Source organism: Varroa destructor, unplaced genomic scaffold (assembly GCF_002443255.2).
Source record: "Varroa destructor unplaced genomic scaffold, Vdes_3.0 BEIS01000001.1, whole genome shotgun sequence".
NCBI classification, from domain to species: Eukaryota; Metazoa; Arthropoda; class Arachnida; order Mesostigmata; family Varroidae; genus Varroa; species Varroa destructor.
In genome coordinates, this window is record NW_019211454.1 from 34,087,269 (window position 1) to 34,109,517 (window position 22,249).

The following is a 22,249-nucleotide window of genomic DNA, read 5'->3' on the forward strand; positions in this document are numbered from 1 at the left end:
TCTTTCACAAAACAGCCATATAATAGAACGCAGCAAAAGAAAAAAGAAACGGGCAGAAGAACGAAAGAGTTCAAAGTCTCAGTGCTTGTGTGTACGGAGAGTTTAAAACGATGAGATTGCTTTCCCAGTGGTCTGGTAGTGGCAAAGCAGAAATGATATGTGCCTGAGTTATGCCAGGGCAAATGATGGACGCGAAAGAGAAACATAAACAGTGCTTATGTGAGCCAGTCGTCAAAGAAGGGAGGGGTCCGAGTGCGTGGCTTTTTTTATCGTATCTGATTTAAACCTGGACAAAGATTGTTCCCTGTAAAAGCTCACTTCTGGCGTTAATGGAGAGTAGGTCGTGTGCAACGTATTCGTGACTCCGCTACATTGAAAATATGGAACCTTACGCCATGATGACCTATGTGCCTGAGAAATTGCTGCACGTACCAATCATCAAATAATGTGATACATAAAGTTTTATACTTATGAAGCATCCATCTTATAGTGAGACGACTAGATCTACTGTGGTAGTAACTTGCTTGACGGTCTTGCCTACGTCAAAAGCTTTCTAGCAGCGGATGCCGTAGTTGCCTAGACCCTTGAACAATCTTCTGTAGTGAAGTGTAGTTAGATAAATGATGGGACCCACTGTTTGGTCCTCCAAGAAGACATGTTTTGCTTGTATTTTTATCTCTAGTGCTATAATAAAAACATCACGACCTACATAGCAGGTACGAAGCATGTGCCAAATTTATGACTCTTTTTAGTAGATGATCCCATTCCGTAGTAATAAATACATCATGCCTTAGAATGCTTTGATCCTACTCTAACAGCAATACGTTATATAGACGTCAAAATGTACAACTACACAACAGGAACTATCTGACGTTGTTAGCCCGCACTTTTTCAAAAAGCCGACGTATATAAAGACTATAAGCGCACTTACATATATGCGTATTTGTCTAATCATGAAAATGGAAACACAGAATTTAATCCTTTTTGGGTGTGTATAGGTATATTCTTTTGCCCGACATTATATAAACGCATGTTCACTCTCTTTTAATGCTCATATACGAATGTGCGTCTAACATAACTCATATTTTAGATACCATAAATACACTTGCCTTTTAATGAGAGACCCAAATGAGCGCATAAAAACACGGTTATAGCTATAAGTCGTCGGCGCGGACGTATTGAACGCGCTGCGCTATATGCGTCGTTGTTTTTTTAGAAAGTAGCGACAAGCATAGGCATCTTAGCCCCTATCAACCAGGAAACGGTATCATTTTATAGTTGGGAGCCACGATGAAGATGAGACATGGAAATGGCGTATGCCTATTTCTTAGCAAACTCTCTAAATCTCCAGCGGAAGTTAGCGCTAACCTGTCTTCACTTCCAGTTGGTATAAGTACTCACTTACCTTAAAAACGTCGACCCTGCTAGTACTTATTCCGGAGTTTTCGAACGGCCAAGTCAGCGCTAAGCTATTGTAATATTTGTCTTCAAATTTGAACTAACTTACAGGAAAGCTTCTACCGACTGGTTTAAGGGGCATTTTTGCTGTTGCTTCAGAGAATAAATGTACTTTTCTCTCCGTTATATTGGCCAAATTGGTTATTCTTTTACCGGCATACCTAGGCGAACCATTAGAGGAAAGTGAACTACAATGGGTTCAATTTCGTTTGCTTTACAAGCACGCTAGAAGTGTACTTACGCTTGCGTCAGATGTAGGGTAAAGCTTTTCGATCCATAGTCGGTAACCAAAGTGTGCACGAAATTAGATAATATTTTTACGAGCATATAGAGGTAAATTAGTTTATAGTCGAAGTAGTCCACCTTTATCTCGACGGAGTTGTACCGGCGTTGTGGTTTTGGTCCGACAACTAAATTCGGTTCATACAATTGCCTAACGTGTATCATTGTTCGGCCTATGTAAGCTTGAAGACGAGCTATAGAAATTTTGAGCCATTTTTTTCCTACTAACATTAAGCCAAGAGTAGGCACTGAAGTAGCAACCCACGTATACATGCAATTATGTGAATATTTAGCTTGTATGTCTAAACTCAAGATCTTCCATCCAGCGACAAAATACTATGTTACACAGTGCACATACACAGAGCATTTTCATATAAAACACTATTCCACTATGTAAATGCACGTTTATTTGGCATCTAGCTACTGTATACATTTGGGTAGTTGCTGTCCTCTTGTCTCTCATTACGATCCTCTTCATTACTCACTTCCTATATTCTTGTATTTCATCTCTTTTTTTCTCGTCTTTAAGTGTTATTGTCGCGCCTCTGTTTTTCTGCGTTGTCTGCTCTCCGTTCCTTGTCATCCTGACCATTATTATTGTTTTTATCAATTCTGTTATCACCATCGTCTAGAAAAGCGAGTTCAGTAGCAATAGACTGATGCCTATTCATTCAACGATTGCCTTACTGGCGGTCCCGTACGGTATTAGTAGTACAATGTTGATATGTTCTTTGCGAAGACGCCAGCCTTTAAATAGTCGTACGCCTTCGTGCACTCTCTGCAAACTGAGTATTAAAAAAAAAAACAATAAATATACAGGGCTTGAAAATAACAAACTGTGACAGTTTTTTTAATGCGTCATTTTAATCATCATCATCATCATCATCGTCACTGTTAATATCGCCTTCGAGTGTTCAATAGTGTGAATGGGAAAAGTGAATTAAGTCGATTCCCCTGATCTGTATTGTTCCTCTGGAATCGTGGTCGGTCGGGGAGAAAGTGGACCGATAGTGTTTGACGGAACGAATCCTGAGTTGAAGCCCACTAATCTGCGCAAAACTGTACAAACTCCTTCGGTTTGCGCCCAGCAAAAAGGAGACAAGATGATATGTACAAGACGACACGGCACAGGTATACAAGTTCAAGTTTTAGGCTTGTTTTGTCGTTTTTTACCTTCAACCTTGTCAACGTCTGGACTCACTTCAGAAAAGAACTCTACAGAGTGTGGCCAGTATAAAACTCGCTCTATCTATTTGTGTCCAATGCGCCAGCTCTATGACTATGGGAAGCCTTTTGGCGTCGCAGCGCTGTGCGAGCAACAATCACCACACACTTTCCCACTGTTTCTGCCCAACGGTCAGTTCCGCTCTGAGTTTTCGCCTATTCAATCGTTGTGTCGAATGCTTTTATATTCCTTTTATCTGCTTTTCGTTGCCACTTCTGGTATTGTTTTTCACTCAAAGTATTCTGCAATTCACCGACACATTAAGCTCAGCTCAGCTCATACCACATCGTACTTGTCCTGAGTGCCTACTCGAACTCGTCCTGAGTGCCAGCTTCTTCCTCATCCTTCCTTTTCCTGTGGTGCCGCCTTCGTCCGTTTTTTCGTTTTCGGCCTCGCTTCGTGCCTTCCTTTGTTTTTACACCAGCAGGATCTTCGTTGTCAGTATGAGGGTAATGCAGATATAAAATAACACAATGTTAGCATTCGAAGGAGGTTCCGTTATACGTTATGTCAGGAGCTACAACCGTGCATGCGTACACTAAAGAGGTGACAGACTATTCTTCTTTCGCTTAATATAGGCGTTTCGTATCAGTACAGCTAAGGACGATCGAATAAACGATCATCGCCCCACTAGAGCAAAAGTCAGAGAAACTACTCTGAAAATAACTACTGTCAATTAGGTTTTCCACATTTAATACCGAGAAACTTTTCCGTCTAGCTCTCAACCTATCGCCTACCTGATAGACCTTCCGTTGTAGATGATGCCGTCGTCATTGCCGGAGCTGTTGTTGAAGAGAGGATAGCGGAATGAGAAGCGGTTGCTGGCTGATCCAATGCAGCCGGCGCTAATTCGTCCGTCTCATTGATATGAGACGTGTCGGTGCTATCGTCGTTTGTGACGTCATCGATTTTTTCCTTAATTTCATCGGGAATTATTGGCAGCACGGTCAGAAAAGCTTCCTTCACAGGCGCTACCGTTCCCGCGTACTCCGACTCGGCATTCACGGCTGTAGGGAGAGATTCCGACCTCGCTGAGTCCTGCTCATGCCCCCCATGACGATGAGGATGCGCGTGCTCATCGCGGTGACGTACCTCATGGTCTGCTGGATGGGGTGATGTGCGTCGAGGTTCCTCATCAAGCATCTGGGTCGTAACTATCTCACCTTCTTCGGCAACTTTTACTGATGGTTTGTTGTCTTCACTATGATGCGGCCGATGCAATGGCCGATTAGAGGGATCTTCGCCAGCCAGTTCAATCATGCTTTTCTCACTTGGCATGTGAATCGTCGCCGATTCGCTTGTGAGGCCTACTGCATGTTCACTTCTCGGGTTGTGATGATGGACAGTGGCAGCGGCAACGGCGGTGACAGCTTCGCTATGCTTATTTTTCGCCGATTCATAGTCATGACTCTCCTCTACGGGATCGTAATGATCTTGCACATGGCGGTATCCTTCTGTGCCATGATGTTCACTGTGATGGGGTTTGTTCTCAACTGCCTCAAGCTTATGCATGTGGACCCGGCCATTGTGGTGGTAGGTCTTAGTCTCTTCATGACGGATCTTTTTTTCAATCCTGAGCGGGCCATGTGGCTCAACCGAATCGATAACCATTTCGAGCTCGCCCAAAGAGTCCTTGTGAACATGCCTATTTTCACGTGTATCATGGCTAGGTTTGTGTCCTTCTTTCAGGTGGGGCGTATCAGTAAATGCCGATGGCGGCGGTGCATTCGTCTGCTCATCGGTCTTCTCTGTATCGAGTGCAGCTGTCGTGATTGTGGTCGTTTTTCGTTTGTGATCGCGACCTCGACCCTTCGGAGCCTTTTGGACTGACTGCTGTTCCTTTTCTGAAACATTAGCGGGGAGAGCTTTATACAGAGGTAATTCGTATGTCAAATATTTAAACAATTACGAGGTCATTCCTCTTACCATGAAAAGTACTCTTTTGCCATGTAAAAATCTACTGCATTAAAGAACTTTCAATTAAAATCAAGAACTTTAAATAAGTTTTGGCCCGTTGTTTGGATCATGTTACTTTTGACTGTTACAAATGAACGACATTTGCATAGCCAAAACTGGGCATTTGTGAATTGGGAGGTTCTCCAAAAATGCCCTAACAAAAGCAGCGTTATCGCACTTCACTTATGGACTACTGAATAAATACCTGATCCAGCCTCGTCAGCGCGCGCTGTCATTCCTGCTTTAGCTCTACGATCTCCCTTTCGGCGTCGGTTCTCCTTGCGTTTACGCTCTTTCTCTCGTTGCTTCATCTGTTCTTCGTAAGCTCTTTCTTGTTCAGCTGCAATATTATGTAGCTCCATCTCGCGTCGGAAATTTTCGGAAAGGTCGAATTGTATCCTCGGAGAGGATGGAGGACTCTCTCGGCGTCTGGCTTCGGCCGATCCATCGTCTTCCTCACTGTTCTTTCGAACAAATTGTCTGTCCTTAGAACTTGTTTTAGAGAGACTCTTACGAGCAGTAACCGGATCAAGTGGGTTGTGTTCAACGATCGCGGAATGAGCACAGTTGATCTTTTGCATCATTTTGATTGACTTTTTGAATGATGGTGATCCGCGTTTCCATTCCATGAGAAACGTTGGCACGAGGTTTCCATCACCGTCGCGGGTGCCTATAATTATTCAATCAATTGTTTCACAAGTAGCTAATAGTAATCAAGAGAACTGCTAAATTGTATCTATGGCGCAGCATACACGGGCGCAGAGCTAAATTAATAGTTTGACTATATAAGCGCATGATTAAGGGTGAGGTTTTGTTCCGTGTCATACTAAAACGTAAATAGGTGACCCAGTTCTTCAAATCCAAATCTTAAAGTGCTGTCGGGTGAACATAAATACGACCCAATAGTCTGCCTTCCATTAAAGATTGTTTACGTAGATTAACTAGGCAAGTTTGCGTTCTGCTACTACAACATACAATGCCCTAACCAATTAAGGTATATATAACGTAGTGTTTTCACGCATAGCACACGTTTCGTTCATTAACATGGCACATCGCATGGCTAAAAAAAGTTTGTAAAATAACATATTTGTCTTACCCATTATAAGGAGATGTGGGTTTCGTTTGGAGACTTTCCTGTCGAGATTGCTACAGCAATCGCTCATGTTGGCATTACGAAACTCCGGACTCTTGAGGTCTTTTTTCGTTATAATGCTTTCGGTCAGCTTAAAGATTCGACTTGTTTTTGTCTTCAATACAGAACTTCCTTTCACCCGTCTAGAACGAGCACGAATGACTAAAAATGTCGAAGAACAACTACATGTGAGTGAATAATATTCAAATATGCAGGTGTTATGTCAAACTTAACGTCAAGGTATCACTGGATACATGAATCTATTTATATTGAGTCTCTATGTTGGCTCGTACATATCCACCTATTACTGAAGCATCGCTTCACAGAATGCGACGGTACCAAACCGAGAAACATTGGGCTCAGGAGATCAGGTACCGCTCAGGAGTTCTGCTCCCGTGCCCAGCTCTAGGCAGCTCAATCACATGGGCTGTTTGGAGGGCGTAGAAGCCACCGCATCCATGTCTTTTTCCTATCAACAGTATGAAGTATAGTGCAGGTCTGTTGGCGGGTTAGATGCCTCGAGCGGAATTGCACGGTAGCTGAGGGACCAGGCGTAGAAAAAGACAAGAACATGTCCACAGGGTATTCAACTGGTCGCCTTTTCCTCCCTCCTAATTCTGGGGAATCCTCCCCATTGCTCGCCCTGTCCCATTCCCTAAGAGACGATGAGTTCTCTTTGAACGATAGTGAGTTCAAAATGAACTTGCGTGGAGTTCCTTCGGGTGCGGATCCGGTATAAAAAGGCAAATGCACAGACGGCGAGAAGGAAATGATGGATCGTATACTAGTAACAGAGGCATGCTTCAGATGTAGTGGAATGCTTTCCATTCTAAAAGAAAGGAGGAATCACGACCTGACTGAGTGACCCATGTGAGACTGCTGCCATGCGTCGATGGCTTGTTAGGTTATTATGACTTTCTTTCTGAGCTTTTCGCGGTCTATGCATGTATATGTTGCCTCCTTGCTGTGAGGGAAAATGCGCGGAACGCCAAAGTTCGGTCGGCTGGCTTGCCGGGACCACCCTCTGCCATGTGCAGATCGTTGTTCTATTTTCCTAAGTTTCGGAGTCGCCAAGCGTTAACTGGATAGCTCATAGTTTCCTCTAGTAGTTCGCACGACGCTGGCAGGTACAACTGGGCCTGACGGCAAAAGTCACGCAAAGAAGCACAAAATAGCGAACATTGAACAATAGCGGGAAAGAGAGAAACAGAGAGATGACATAGATGCAGCGAACCGATTTCACGAACCGATTGATGTTGGAGGGACAAGACCATTCAATACGTCCGCCTTTTTAGGTTCGTTTCTGTCACCTAATTTGTTGGGCCAAAACCGAAGTTCAACACGTACAGGACCTTGCAACTGCGTAAATCGGACAAATATATCCGTAAGGACCAATAGCAGTGCAACCGCCATTGACATCAAAAACAATAACAACAACAACAACAACGACGAGAAAAATTACACGAGTGCTGTTACTTGAAAGTATATTCTAGGTATAATTCTATTTATTTTTATCGACCTTCGCAGAGCTAACGGCCTATCGCCGCACACTATTGAATCAGCTATAAAAACGGGAAACAAAGAAGCTCGATAAATGATCTATACCGCTATCATCATCGACCTCGCTGCCGTCGTCAGCGATGTAAACGTTGTCGGTATTCTCCATACAAAGCAACAACATATTATACCACCATTACTGCTACCGCTGCGCTCCATTGTTGTACAAACGCTGAAACGCCGCTTGCAAAACCGGTCGAGGGCTAAGGGAGTCAGCGACCGGGGTAAGCCGATGAGAATGAAGGGAGAAAGTAGCAATTTTTGCGGCGCTCGACCCACAATACCCCCGCAGGTTCCCGCCGTTCTCGTCCGCCCTTTACTTCTCTTTGAACGCGCTTTCACTGAGTGCCGCCGAGTAACACGAACGTAGCTTCTATGCTATGGGCGATGCGGCTTGGCTTGGCCTCACAGAACTTTAAGAAAAAGAGAGCTAAAGGGCACGTCTATAGACGATTGCCGGTAACTCAACTGCTTACAGATCCGTTTGCCGTACGTACTATCGCGCGGCAACAGCGGCCGGCCGACTGCTGCTTCCGCAAACTCCGAAGAACCGACCACCCACTACTAGCTGAACTGCCCTGCCGTAAACTACAGAAGCAAAACTGGGCAATAACGACGTCGGTAAAGGTAGTATCAGCAGCAGAGAAGCAACTCTGGAAATTCCCTTCGACCTTTACACGCTGGTTTATTTGTTTCGTGACGCCCGTTTGCTCCGGCAGCACGTCAACCCAACACGTAGCGGCTTTCGTAGAGCACGACGCTCTTTCCACCCGCACCTCTCTCCTTCTGCTGCGGCAGCTGCTGTCCGTTCTGCGTCGTTTTCTTTGTTTGAGGGGAGTGGCGTGAAAGCTTACAAGGGGCAGCCTGAAAGAGGCCGGTCACAAGGTTGATAGGAGGGCACATGCAAGTTTGGATGCAGCACAACAATTCGTTGTCAGTTGTTCTGTTTAACCTGATATGACCTTAGCCGATCGTAGGGTTATAGGCCAGTAAAAAACAAAAAAAAAAAATTTAAGAAAACAGCTAGTGTAAGACTGATGTGGGGCTAAAGTGGACAATTATTATTATTATTTCAAAATGCAGTAATGGTGGAAATTAAGAGCTATTTTAATAAGTAGGTGAACTGTAATGCGACTGTATGTGTCACTATGTAGCATGATAAAACTGCTAAAAACAAGCTTCCGTATGGCGGCATTTAGCTTCAGCACATGAGCAGATACGAAAGGTAGTTCGTGTCTAGCTACGTTATGTGACTCTTGACTTTTATCAACCCGTCTCTCTGAGAACAGCCGCCGTACAGATAGTATACTATATTATAGCCGACTGACTCAAATCTGTCAAATTTAATCATGGTATGGTGTTAAATGTCAAAATACAAAGTTATCATTGAAAAAGCTAGAACAGCAAAAAAAACCTATGCTTAGACCCAAAATAAAAAGTCAAGCGGTTGACTCAAGGTTAGCCGAACAGCAAACATGGTAGCAATTCGTCGGATCATAGTCGGATTGCAATTATCTTTCCCCTGACCTACACCTGTGTGATGTATATGCCACGTTATTCGAGGCGTTCTTTCTGTGGAAAAGGTGCCTTGTTTACATTATCAGACAGCCGAATTAAACTCTGCGCGATTAAGATAAAAGGGTACGATGACTGGTGTTAATGGGTTAGATTAGAAAACGAATATTAGGGTTGTACTCACCGAAATCGGCGCGACAGAAGTTGTCCAACAGGCTTTCGGAATTCTCCGGTTGAGCGCACGCTCTACAAGCTGCCGAACCTGAAATAAAACAGTCACGAACGGAAGAGCAAACGAGATTAGCATCGATCGGGTAGAGACACACTAGTGCGCACACTGTGCTATTATACATGGTTCGATGTGCGACACGCAATAAGATAGAACATGTAGGGACAGCGTTCCCGAAAGCAGCCAGTCAGCCGTCAGCTACCCGGGATACGATCGAGATACGCGCACACAGGCGAAGCTAGATACTCGTACAAAGATAGTTCCTGATCTATTTCGGAGATTCTCTAGCTAACTGAGCCTATCTGCTAGTCTGTACTGGCAGCGCCTGGATCTGGTACAAACAGCAGCTACCAAAGATGGCTCGATTAATCGGCGCCTACTGATTTGGCGAGTGCTCAAACATTTCGCACCTCATAGCGTCTTCAGATTAACAGCAAACTCCGTGAATTTTAGTAGTCATGGTGTTCTGGTTGGGTACCTACACACCACTGTGTTAGGTAGCCGACCCTTCATTTTGGTGCTGGTGCAGAACGCCGCTGTTGATCTGGGGACGGCATAGCTTGGCAAGTTTCGTTCATTCGCCCTTTTTTGCCCCCATCCCACTATAATGAATTACCTACCGTCGTCCCCATCCTATACGGTCTGTGCATGGCCATGCTATGGCACTCCCATGGGTTGTCCTCTACTCGGCCTAATTCGACCGAGGCTGTCCCATGGCATAGCTACTGCCCTTCGCCTAACTGCGCTGTCAGCCAGAGATCGAAAAAGGCTGACGCTCACGTAAGGTTTGCTAGAAACCAGAGCAGTTACCTGGCCGTAATGCTTTTTTGAACCCGATTGGAAGCGTCTGTTCTGGTAGGAACAGACTATTCTGCACGCGAAAACCTCTTCAGTTAGACAGAATTGCACTTCGCTAAAGGTGAAGTAATGCGCGATTCGCTGCTATCATATCCTGCTCTTCTAAGGGATTACCTTTCGATATACAACCGACCTATATGTTCAAGCCTGCATTTCATGAGGTCTATTTGCTTCTGTGTATCACGGAACATATATATAAAAAAGAAAAAAACGTAAATAGTGGTTAATTCTTATTAACCAACAGTAGAAACAGGAGGTGTTGGAACAAAGTCGTCTCGCTGTTTTCTTGCTGTAACCAACCAAACTGTCTTGTTCTATTCTGAATTAACGTTATGGTTAGCATAAATATGAAGGGAAGTCAATCACAAGCTAGAGCTCTCCGGAGGTAGTGTCAGAAACACTAGCGCACTTGGCAGGACTGCCACAAGAAACCTGCCTCTAATAGCTGCGGAGAGCTAGCGAAAGAACTGAAGAAGGCTCCTGCAAACCGAAGAAAAGGCGATCCCTATGTGGGGTGGAGAGGTTCACCAACTTTGATATTTGCATTTCATATGATCGGTTTGACCGTTGCTGTGACGGCAACGCCAGCGCGATCACCATCAGCAGCGCCCTATCTTTCTGACACCCTGTCTGCCGTGCCACTTCGTTTGTGCCAGGGTGCAAGATATTGCCTAAAAAAAAGCACTCAAAAAAATTCCTTATGAATGAAGTAGGCCTGCTGCTTAGACAAATCGCCGCAGGCTTCTCTCGTAGTTCCTTGAGGAACCAGCAGCCCGAGTTTTACGCTGTTGACAATCAATAATAGATCGATGACTTCGCACACCAGGCCATCTCCCTGCTACGTAAGCCGGAGTACTAAGCTAGAGCTTAATGCATAATTTGAATAGGCGTGAAACATCGTCAGCCACAGAAGAGGACTTAATGTAATGATATACGCCTTGCACACGCAGAACCCGAACAAGTTTTCTCCTTTCTGAGATTCAAAAGTGACCATCGAGCCCAAAACGGACGAACGACTGTGCTAGGGAATGCTAACGGGTCTCTCAGATTTAATTCTCCACTGATATAGGGTGGGAGAGATTCACGGAAGGACTGAAGAAGTGACCAGACAAAAGAGGGAAAGAGTGGAGACGCGGGGGTTAAGAAGACTTTTCTTCTCGTCGTTTCGGACGACTTGACGCCGCTGATTGCCTGGTGCCGCAATTAAGATGCGCCGAGGGCTTGACTTGGCCCCGCAGACTAGCCAACCTACTAAATCCCTGATCTTTATATCAGAGATAGGTAGAAGGGACAGAACGAAACTGTTTCGCTAAGGATCAGAGCTATCCATAGGATAAAGGAACCTGATGATAGTAGCCAACGTAGCCTAGCATACTGTACAGAAGTCCTGTATATACAAATACTAAGGAAGACGGCTCTATTGTATACTCGGTGTGTAACAATGATCTAAACTGTGTTCTTTTTTTTTGTTTATTAATGTTAGCTACAAGACAAGAGTTATTTTCGAAAATATTGCCACTAATTAAACAACTGTATATACTTATTTATAAATCTCTAAATCAAATGTCCTACATATATTTTATGGCATGTCGTTATAAAAATGTAGTTCTAAAACATATCCTGAATTAAATTAGAATATTTTTGGAATACTTACAAAAAATGCGGATGTTCTTTCTAATTACCGCTGCATCTGGGCATTATGGGATCAAGGTTGAACCTATGAGGTAGTCCTTGCAAAAAAAAAGCTACAGTGTCGCCGATTTTTATTCATAACATTCGAAATTAGCGAAAATAAGCTAGATCATCTATAATACACATCGTTGGTTATTTAGAAGATGATTTGATTAACAAGAGCTTGATTCTTTTATTTTATACGTGTATAGTTGAACATCTAATGGTCACGAAGTTACACGCTGCAGTCTAACATTAACTCGCAGATGACGTCGGTCTCCTTAGTTACGCACTATGCTACATACAGGAAGGTCACCGGTAAGCATATTTCTTACAAGGCACTTGTATATAGACTTTCATCTGCGTGCTTCTATCCACACGACACAGGGCCATGGTAGAAGATTAGCAGAATTACAGGAGATCTAAGAGTCAGGTAAAAGAGCGCAAAAGCCATTCTTGTTGGGCTGGAAGCGAACATCGAATGAATGTAACGAGTGTACACAGGAGGCACTCCTAAAGGGGATTGCTGATCTCGAAGTGACAAAGCAGTTGGCGCAGTTCATTAATCTCACAGAAGGCGAAACAGCACAAGCAGCAGCAATTAGACAAGCGGCTGGCGAGCCGCCTCGAAGCCAAGAAACAGCCGCGAGTGGGAATGAACCCCACAGGGCAACAACACGCGAAGGATAGAAAGACCAACAATAAGACGAGGAAACGACGGAAGCAGACAGCAGCTAACCTAGTAGCAGACGAAGGAGCAGGAAGGATAATGTGAAAAGACTAACGAGGATCTCTTTACGATGTCGGCGTCGACCACCGCCATCACTATTGCCAGCGCCATAGCCACTACAGGCGCCAGCCCCCACAACGGCATGATAAGCGGCGACCTGACTTTCCACCACGGTCGCACTCTCGGTCGCTCCGTGGCTGTATCCCTGTATGAGCCTGATGCCCCCGCATTTGACAATTACAAACCTCTTGCCGAGTAGGAAAAAGCACAGAGCAGGGTACTTCCCTTTCAGTTGCAATGAACGGTCTACGCGCAGTAGGACAGCAAGCAGTAGGCAGCTAAGAAGCCTGCTTGTTCCTGCGCGTTCTGCGATTGAGATCAGTCGGCTAGCAACTAAACTCCTTTGTGGTATTAGCGATAGCCGTAGGTTTCAACGGCAGTAGCCTTGCTTGGGAACTTAAAGGCAGGTGTGCTGGTTGGCGACGGTGCTGCTGTCGTAGTGATGGTAAGTAGTAGCAGTAGATTCGCCACTATTATAGGCAGCCTACGACATCAAACGCCTACCCCTTTTTCACCTTGTAGTCTTTTGTCCTTACTATAGCTGAGTTCTAATGTTTTTCTTATTCGGAGTGAGTACCACAGGGACCACCGCACTCTTTGTGTCCTACTAGTGTAATGCTTCGAGAAGGCCCCCGTATACAAGATAAACGTGTTACCCTAGGTTGACTGCTTTACGCTCTAGTCTGGCAAGATCTATTTGCTACTTCTTCCCTTTACTTCATCCGTCCGCCCTCCTTGCACTATCTTTACAAGTGGAGTACTCTAGTTGCGCGACGTCGAAAGAAAAGACACGTTGAAGCTTCTTAGATCAGTAGCCTTGCGTAAGTAAAGATAAGGGCGGAAACGCAAAGTCGCTGTATTTGCGCGTGTAGTACGTTTGTACGTGTTTGTGTGGAAAGAAAGGCGGCGGCTTGAGGGCCAGCTTCATCAGGTTGTCAGCTCCCCATTCACCTTTTTCCCCCTACTTTTATCCTTTGTTGCCTGTCTTCGCCTTTCCGTCAACCTATAGCTGTGTAGGCAGAGATGGAGGAACAAGAGCTTAGCCAGGGTAAATTAACCGGCTGTCTTCATTGTTGCCTAACACAAGGTATCGCTGTTTTCCCATCGTGTGTAAACTTACTGCGCAAAATCCCCCTCCCGTAAAAACAGGAAGGCAACTAGTGACGGTGACGTTGCTATGCGACGACCCGGCCTGCGCTTTCTTCTCAAGCAAGCGTTCCTTTTTTCTGTGTGACGTGTCTGGTCGACGCCGTCGTCGCCAGCGGCCGCCTTCGCCGATGCCCTAGTTTTCCTGTTGCCCTGTTCAACATTCACCTAGATCCCCTCGGCGCAACTTTTATCAGACACCTCTTGCCGTGCAGCGCTACTCAGCTTGAACTACACTCCTGCTTACGCCCTCCCGCCCTGTCCTGCGCGTCGCTCAGGAGGAGATCTGACATCTAACTAAGCTCGTATAGCTCCTATTCTGTTCTGTGTCGATACCGATACCAAAGCATCAACGGCGATTAAGCTGTCAGCCAGACGTGACGCTGTTTCTTCCTACGGCTTTTGCTCTTCCCTTCTGTCGATCTCACTTTGCCATCGAGACTCCGAGGCCAAGAAACGGGATAGATGAGGGGTAGCGTCCTGATTAATTGGGCAGTTATATCCCTGATGCACGGTAGAAAAACCTTGGGGAGGGCGCTAGGGAACAGGCGGCCAACGGGCTGAGCATAATATTAGAGAGCAGACAGGCCGACGTCAGCTTGCGCTGCTTCAGCCAAGTCGAACGAAGCAGGGCCAAAGGACTAAAGATATTGTTGGAGAAATCGAGAAAGGGGAGCGACGAGTCACACAACGAGCATGAACGGTGAAACTGAATGGAGAAAGATCGAGGAGTTGAGTTCTACACCGCGATCCTACGGCTTCGCGCGAACCCAACGGAGGCCCGCTTGCGTCCGTCTATTCCTCGGTCTGTCTTATCGGTTAAGAACTGATAAATGATGATACTGACTAGCAAGCGGCCTCCATTGGCCCCGCTACTACTGCAGAGTGTCTACAGAAAGGATTTAGCTTAGCATCCCGACATAGGGAAGTGTTTCGAATAAAGGCCTCAACATCGCATTGGATGACGTCAAAGGATTGAACAAGGCGGATGTCTTGGAACGGAAAAGCGCAATAGAGGATCAGCGCAATAGAGGATCAGCGCAAGATGGAGAACGAGTTCGAAGGGAAAGAAATATTGTACGGGGAACCGGGAAGAGCTAGCGACTATTCAGTGAATTTCACATCGCCGGACAGTGGCCTTTCTGGGCTGTGAAGCAAGCATTTTCTATCTCTCTCTATTTTTCTTCCTGCAACGATACACAAGAACGGGCCGGCCGGCTGGCTGCTGCCTAACCGATATCGGCCCTCCATAAATCTGCTTAACACGCTCGGCCCCACGTCACAAATGAACCGGCAGAGCGTCTGAGTCGCCTAGCCCGGGTGCGTATTGCTACTGCCACGACAAGCAAGAATCCGATAGTTTGTCGGCTTAGTGCCGAGGAACCAAACAGATCTTAGGTAGCCCTTAGGGGTTCGTCGGGTACTCCCTCTAATAGTTTCCAAGCTACACTCACCACTAACATATATACACAACTAAGCCTCAGGCGACTGGTGCAGTTCCTGTATGATTTGATTGATGTGCGGTAACAAACTTCATAGGACCTTGTACGAACGAAGGGAACATGCTACCCCCACAAACCAGAACTGTGCCTGCTCATGGAAAGCTGTGCTATCGTACGCTATCTAAAATGTTAGCTCTTTTTATGTTTTTTTTTTCTGTCCTTCCAGTCATAAAACGACTATGCTATACTCCCTGTTGGCCATGTTTCTAATCTTGTCGTCCTTTATTCGCCACAAGGAAATCATAGAATCTTATAGAATATATCCATCGAAGTACAGGAGCACATACGGCCTGTGGACTCGCGTACATTCAAAGGTGCAGAAAAAGGCGCGAATTTTAAGCTTTGTACTCCCAATAGTGCACCGCTACCGTTCGCCTGTCCTGTTAAGATTCGTATCATTTCATCGAAAATACAAATATGGCCGCGTTCCGTCCTGTCGATACAAGGTTAGTGATACAAGCGTTAGCAGCATTCGCCATGATGAGTTTTCCGGTGGAATATCCGAGTATATAGCATACAACATCATCGACCATGCGTACGGAGGCAAGCCGTTCGCATAATTGGAGTTAGCAGCTTACCCCCGATATCTGTATCAGTAGCCCCAACAATGGTCAGCCACGAGACAACACACTTGGCTACCCGTTTACAAATCTGCCTGTTGGTATGATATTAACTAAGCGACTACAAGCCGCTAATGGGCAAACGCTTTCCGGTATTCTCATGTCCCACAGAGTTGGTGAGCTTTGTATAACCGCGCAGATTTCTGTCTCACGCAGTCCTGTCCTAGCAACCTCTGCGTAGTGGCAAAGTCATTCTCATAATTACATTGTTGTTGAAGTTCCGCTATTGGAAAGCTTTGGCTTTATCACATCGGTGCGTTTATGTATGATATGTTATCCACGGTATACCTAGCCTAAAACGACCCAGTCGTTCGGAGAAACGAATTTAACGCATACTGAATTGAATCGTCGTTAGGATGAACAAATCAAATATGGCAATATTACCTTGTGATGCTAGCGATCAGTTTCTACAATACTGGTTATTATCGGCAAAAGGTGGATATATTTCTCAGTAACATAAAACGATAGCAACCGTAGCGCTAGCAAAAAAGGTCGCTACTAGGTTCATACGGTGGAACATAGTTCTTCTGACAATTTGAGAGTCTTCATTTTAAATCCATAAGCGTAAGTAAACACCCTAAGATTGTCACACTATGTCGGTATATGCGGAGTAAGACCAAAGGTCTCTGGACGGTCAGTAACAATTATTAAATATCGGGCTGATTGAACAGTTATGTACAATGTGTTTGTATTTACTACCCCATGAATGTTATGATTTTGTACTATAATTCCATATAACCTTATTATCTATCTAAACGACAATAGTTGTTCGAATGATTTTGCCGGCTAACATGAGAATAGGATAGTTCGTTCCATAGCGTAAATCTTTCATTTATTTATCTGATTATTTACACATTCTGCAGTCAGTTATATATATATATATATATACGTCGGTAATATTGTATGTCTAGAAAATATTTAACTTGAAAGAAGCTCTGCGTGTCGATACTTTGGGGTTTTCAATAAATAGCTAACCTTTTAAAAAGTCTAGTTCGTGCTTGTAAAGGTCGCAGATTGACAGTTGTCGCTGCAGAGTCGTCAACTCGGAAATGTAAGTACAATAGTTTGTATGTGCAAACTACAGGGTGTCTCAAAAAAATGTTTTTTAAGTTTAGAAAAAGTGCGGTCACAACTTGTTTCGGGGGTGCCGTCAATTGGCAACGAGGAGCAAGGATTAAGATTAATTTTTGCACAAAGAAAATGAATTATAAAATTCTATTGAATGTACGATTGGCAGAAATGCAAAGACAATATTGCAGGAAGTATCATTCAGACAGCCTGCGATCAATTGAAAAATTACAGATGTTTAGAATGTCTATAGGCAGTGTTTCGGAAGTGACACAGAATTTGACAAATTCCGATGAAGCTACATCCAAGCTAGATAACCGGATTAATTGACGTTATTTTTGTTACTGAGTAAGTATCGGGTAAGCACGAATAATACGTAAATTCACCAGAAGTTATAATACGATGCGGCATTGTCGTTCTTTGTGGCAGTACTCCTAGCTGGTTAAGCCAGCTGCTTAAGTTTAATGCGAAAATTTGTCCTGCCACGCAGTTGGGTAAAGATGGTAAATTTCATATAATATCGTTGGTCAAAAGCATATCTTAATTAGAATCTTCGAAACAACAAGCATAAACGAAGAAGTCTTTTATAGTTCCGCTTCCGTTCCCCAGATCTGACGTTAATCGATCTTTTCTACCGAAACACGTTAAGGACAAAGTCTATATCAGCAGGTCGACCATACTGGAATATTTAAGGTCGCCACTGAGTAGCAGCATGTACACTACAGAATTAAATGTTTGTCGCAAATTCGCAGATCAATGATCAAGCATTATCGGTCCTGTATCGTCTAGAACATCAATCATCTTGAGCGTTCGTATCAGAGGAAAGAGCTGGAGCTGGACGTTGTTGCAGTTCAACCATTGATTAAGCATAAACATAAACTGAAATTTCGATCTCCGTATACATTGTCTGGGAGCCCCTGTTTTTGTGTGAATTTCTCGTACCGAACACCTGGTAACCCTATCTTTCGGGCTCCGTTGAACTAAGCGGTTACGTAGTCCAGCACATTGTGTGTGATACGCTCGACAACAAGTTGAACCGAGCGTCTTGCGACGGTAAAGTAACTTAATCCGCAGACCTGCTAGCATCGAATCCGGAAGGAGATATCCGGCTACAGATATGTACAAACACACAAATGGCATACTCAAGAACTACAATGAAATATTACCAATTCGATTAGATTTTGATCAACTGCTCTTTCCAGAGGCACCATTGTAGTACTATTAAAAATGCTACATTCGCTCCCTGTTAATCATTTGTATATTCCTTATTACAACAACAAACGTGAAACAGAGATCCTCCAACTACCCAAATTTGTACTTGGACTGTATCTGATTGGATTTTGAATTAAGGTTGCAATTTACCCGCATTGCTGTTTACATTTTACTTCGCCTATGCAGCGACTTTTCGAAGCGGCAGCCCATTAGCTGGTGCACGCAGGCACAGCTTTAGCCCGACAAGAAAGATCACGAAGCACCTCTACTCATTCACTATTTCAAAAACTAGATAATCTTTCGAATAGGCAACACCTTCACGACGCGTATATATATCTAGAGCAGAGTCGCTGCGGCTGACAGCGCCCGCATTTCAGTGTGCAGTTCTTTGCCAATGCCATCGTTTAGTTTATTTGGACATTCAGCAGGATTAAAAAAAAGAAGGAAAGGTAAAAAGGTTACTGGCAAAATGACCAGATTGTTATGCTCAAGTGTGCACTTACTGCCACCTAGTAATACGACACGCAATAAATAGCGAAAAAAAAAAAGATACTTCACTCTTACCTCTCTAACCAGCCGCGTATGTTTTTTTTTCAAGGAAACTTATTTCAAAAATAAACATTTATCCCTCACGCAGTCCATTTGCTGGTAAAGCGATGCGTGCATCTTGTCTATGGTAAATATTACTTATTTAAGACAATTCTATACATATTAGCGTCAAGTACCATTGTATTAGTATATATGTATCACTGTATAAGTCACCGTCCGAACGTAATTTCACTGGTAACACCTTAGCTGACCTTTATTATGATGAAAATTGATATTCGTAAAACACTTGTTTGCCCTAGGAGCTCGTGTCCCGATTTTGCCGCTGGTAATAATGTTAATTATAGGGGCCCGGCGTGAACAAACAACCTCTATGCTCATAGGAGAAGCTACGCATATAGGTGCCTGTGGTCGCAGTAAGCATTATTCGTTTCATTTTGCTTTTCTTAGTAGCTTTTGTACCATAGGTCTAATCTATTTTAAGCTACTTCTTCGGAAAGTTTTTGAAGCTCACGAATCTATAAGTGACGACTGGCTGTATGTAAGGTAGCAAAAGCAACAGCAGCAGCAGCAGTAGTAGTGTTAAGGGTGTAATCTAATGTAATAGATTTGAGGAGCGACAAGTGGTTGGGTGCTGTCGGTTAACGATGTTACCTAATCAAAGATACGAGCAGGGTAGCCACCCTCCGGGACGCGCCCACTTTGATCTCCACATCCGGTCCACTTAACCTACCTAGGGCGCGCAGGCCTTCGCACGGACTGCCAGCCAATTGGTACTGATTTCGCTTTCGGATAAATAAAATCGACACCTCTGTGACAAATCCAAAGAGTTTCTAGGTCAAATTGCAATTAGAGAATGGTCGTAGGTTCCCTACAAGGTACGATTACTTTTTTCTCAAGGCACGGCGAGTTTCGCTCGTTCTTTCGAAGGTTATACTGCTCGAGGAAGAGCGCAGTATGATGCAGCGCATAAACCGGAATGCTTTCCCTTTTTTAGTGACCTATCAGAAGTCAGGCTTTATAAATTTGTAGAAATTAAACAGAAGTAAGAATTTCTTCTATATCACTTTTTAGCTTAGAGTCAAAGCACGCCTAGATCATGACCCTGCATTTTGTAGGCCAACAAGTTTTCTTTTTGCCATCGCTGTACAGGTAGCCGAAAAAACTATAGAGGTAGCCGAAGATCAAATCTTTTTAGCTCGTGCGTGGGAAATGACATGCCTTATTCAGTATAAGCGACTCCCTTTGACGTTTTTAGCAGATGAGGTCTAAGTTATCTGCAACAGCAACTAGCTAACATAACAATGTCTATTGGCTACAACCCTAGTTCCCTTCTCTAGAGCTCACCTAATTTGCTGTCCATCTCACAACATACGTTTGAACATTTTATCTTTCCCGTCGAGTTCACAAAATGCCTCTTGAGACGAGTACGTACGCGAACGCATTTAACAAAGCAGTAATGAAACTTTTCGTTGTCGTTAACACATACAGGGGTCCAGAGTTTTTCAACTGAGTTTCAATATACATTAGCAAAATTACTGTTAGTAAAATATTAATTCTTTCTACTCTAACTGTGTGATAAGGCTATGCGTCAATGAATATGTTCGAGTGTGTGCTATGTACAAAAAATACACTTTGCGATGTCGTATAGAAACGAATAGCTACTCTAGGACTAGCAGGGAACTACAACCGAAAAAGTGGGTTCCCTAACCCCCATCACCTCGTAGCATAGTTCATGAACACCTCATGACAACCTCAATGACAATGGCATGTTCCACAGTAGTTTTAATACAGCATATAATTGTTGAAGTATCATGGAAGACTTCTCGATTGGTGGTTCATATTCCTGGTTCATTAGTACGAGCCTTCTTTCTAAATGGCTTGCCAAGGTAGTCCTGCTCAGGCTTGTACTTCTGGTCCCTTTTATTGATCTATCTATAGTCAAGTGTCTGGCAATGGTCAGTTCATCATCTACTTATCTTGAGCTAAGCTATTTACGCTTACAATTTACGCTTTTTTCTGCATCCCCTGTCATATGTTGTTTTCCTATGATTCAGCAATAATTCTACTAAAAATTATATACTTTCGGGAATGATGCTTTGTGTGCAGGATCGGATATCCTTATAGGTGCTTCAGTCCACTGATTTTTCTGTCGGCACAATTTACGTGCTACCTCTCAGATTCGTAAACTTAAACCTGTGTTATATAATTACTAAAAAAAAGTCCGTTTACTTTTTGCATATGATTCGTTGTCTGTTAGCTAAAATGCGCTTGTAATTGTCTTTTAGTCTTTTACTTGTTCCCGTTTGCCTTTTGCTGTGTTTCCGTATGTCCGTTTTTTACTCGGTTAAAATCATCATCACAACGCTCATACACGTAATCACCTAAGCACTCACTTACAATGCATTTTAATGGGCTCAGATACGCTAGCTAAGTCTATATGGAGCGTCTATTATATATACCTCGTTCCTCTATGTTGACAGGCGCGTGATACGCTAACTTCTAGCATAACGTCAGGCTTTTGGGCTAGTGGACTTACTAACCGTCTACTATTGTTACGGTATCATAGTTAAATTATAATTAGCTTCATAATATATTAGCAAATACTGCCTAAATAGCGTCCGCATTCTAGTATTATATATATATATATATATATATTTGTTGTGTACGTCGCAAAGAAAATTTTCTTGAAGAGGGTTAACTATATACAGTATAATGAATGAGCGAACGATCTATCTTTTACCAATTTTCTGCAGTTTGACACAACAGTTCTTTGGGTCCCTTTTTCTATGAGTCCTCTCTTTGTCAATAGCCGACCCATGAGCAATGAACTACTGCGATCATAAAACGCGTCGTGCGCAGTTTACTGTTCCTTTGGCGAACCTGTTGCCAGGCTATCGCTACGTCTTGGTAAGGAGTCAAGCTCTCGACCTTTATTTTTCTCGTTACATACTTAACTTAACGTGATACCGGGCAGCGTACATTCATGAAAATCCATGAAATGTTGTTGCTTTTCATGTAGGCGATGTCCCCTAACACGGAACGAAATATGCACGATTATGAGTACGATGGGGCGTTGTTGAGCGGGTGACTGCTACCTGCTCGGGCGGGCAATCGCGCGTAAAAAAAGAGTAAAGCAGTGAGGGTCGGGGGTGAACAGCGACCGGATCCGTGATTTTAGCGATTGTTTCCGACTTGCTCACTGATACGCTACACTGGCCTTTTCGTCGCATAGCCAGCGGATGAGGCACCAATAACGCTGTGTGCGAAAGCTTGTTCATACGGAAAACTTCCGTCACACGAGAACCCATAGCAGAGTGAATTAGCGTGACGTTTAAGTTCAAATACATTGAATCGCCACGGACCAAGGAAATTGGCATATAAGTGAATTGGCTAAAGAGGCTGGAAGACATGGCCTATCTCTCTTTTCCTCTCAATAAACTGCCACTAAACCTATTTTAAAAAAGCAATAGTAAAATTAA

General features: G+C 43.8%; 1 protein-coding gene across 3 annotated transcripts in view; it reads right to left on the reverse strand.

Moving 5' to 3' along the window:
* Positions 1-2,130: 2,130 nt before the first annotated feature.
* The window catches only part of LOC111255424 (uncharacterized), a 34,565-nt gene continuing 14,446 nt past the window's right edge, over positions 2,131-22,249 (reverse strand). For 2 of the 3 annotated variants that reach the window (XM_086993831.1, XM_086993819.1), the window contains 5 exons: positions 9,310-9,387; positions 6,018-6,215; positions 5,127-5,591; positions 3,703-4,809; positions 2,131-3,395 (listed from right to left, as the gene is read on the reverse strand). In XM_086993831.1, the coding sequence (XP_086849957.1) occupies positions 3,271-3,395; positions 3,703-4,809; positions 5,127-5,591; positions 6,018-6,215; positions 9,310-9,387 (1,973 nt within the window). In that variant the 3' untranslated portion in view covers positions 2,131-3,270. The remainder of the gene's footprint in view (positions 3,396-3,702; positions 4,810-5,126; positions 5,592-6,017; positions 6,216-9,309; positions 9,388-22,249) is intronic. The other variant, XM_022817388.2, reaches the window with a different exon arrangement.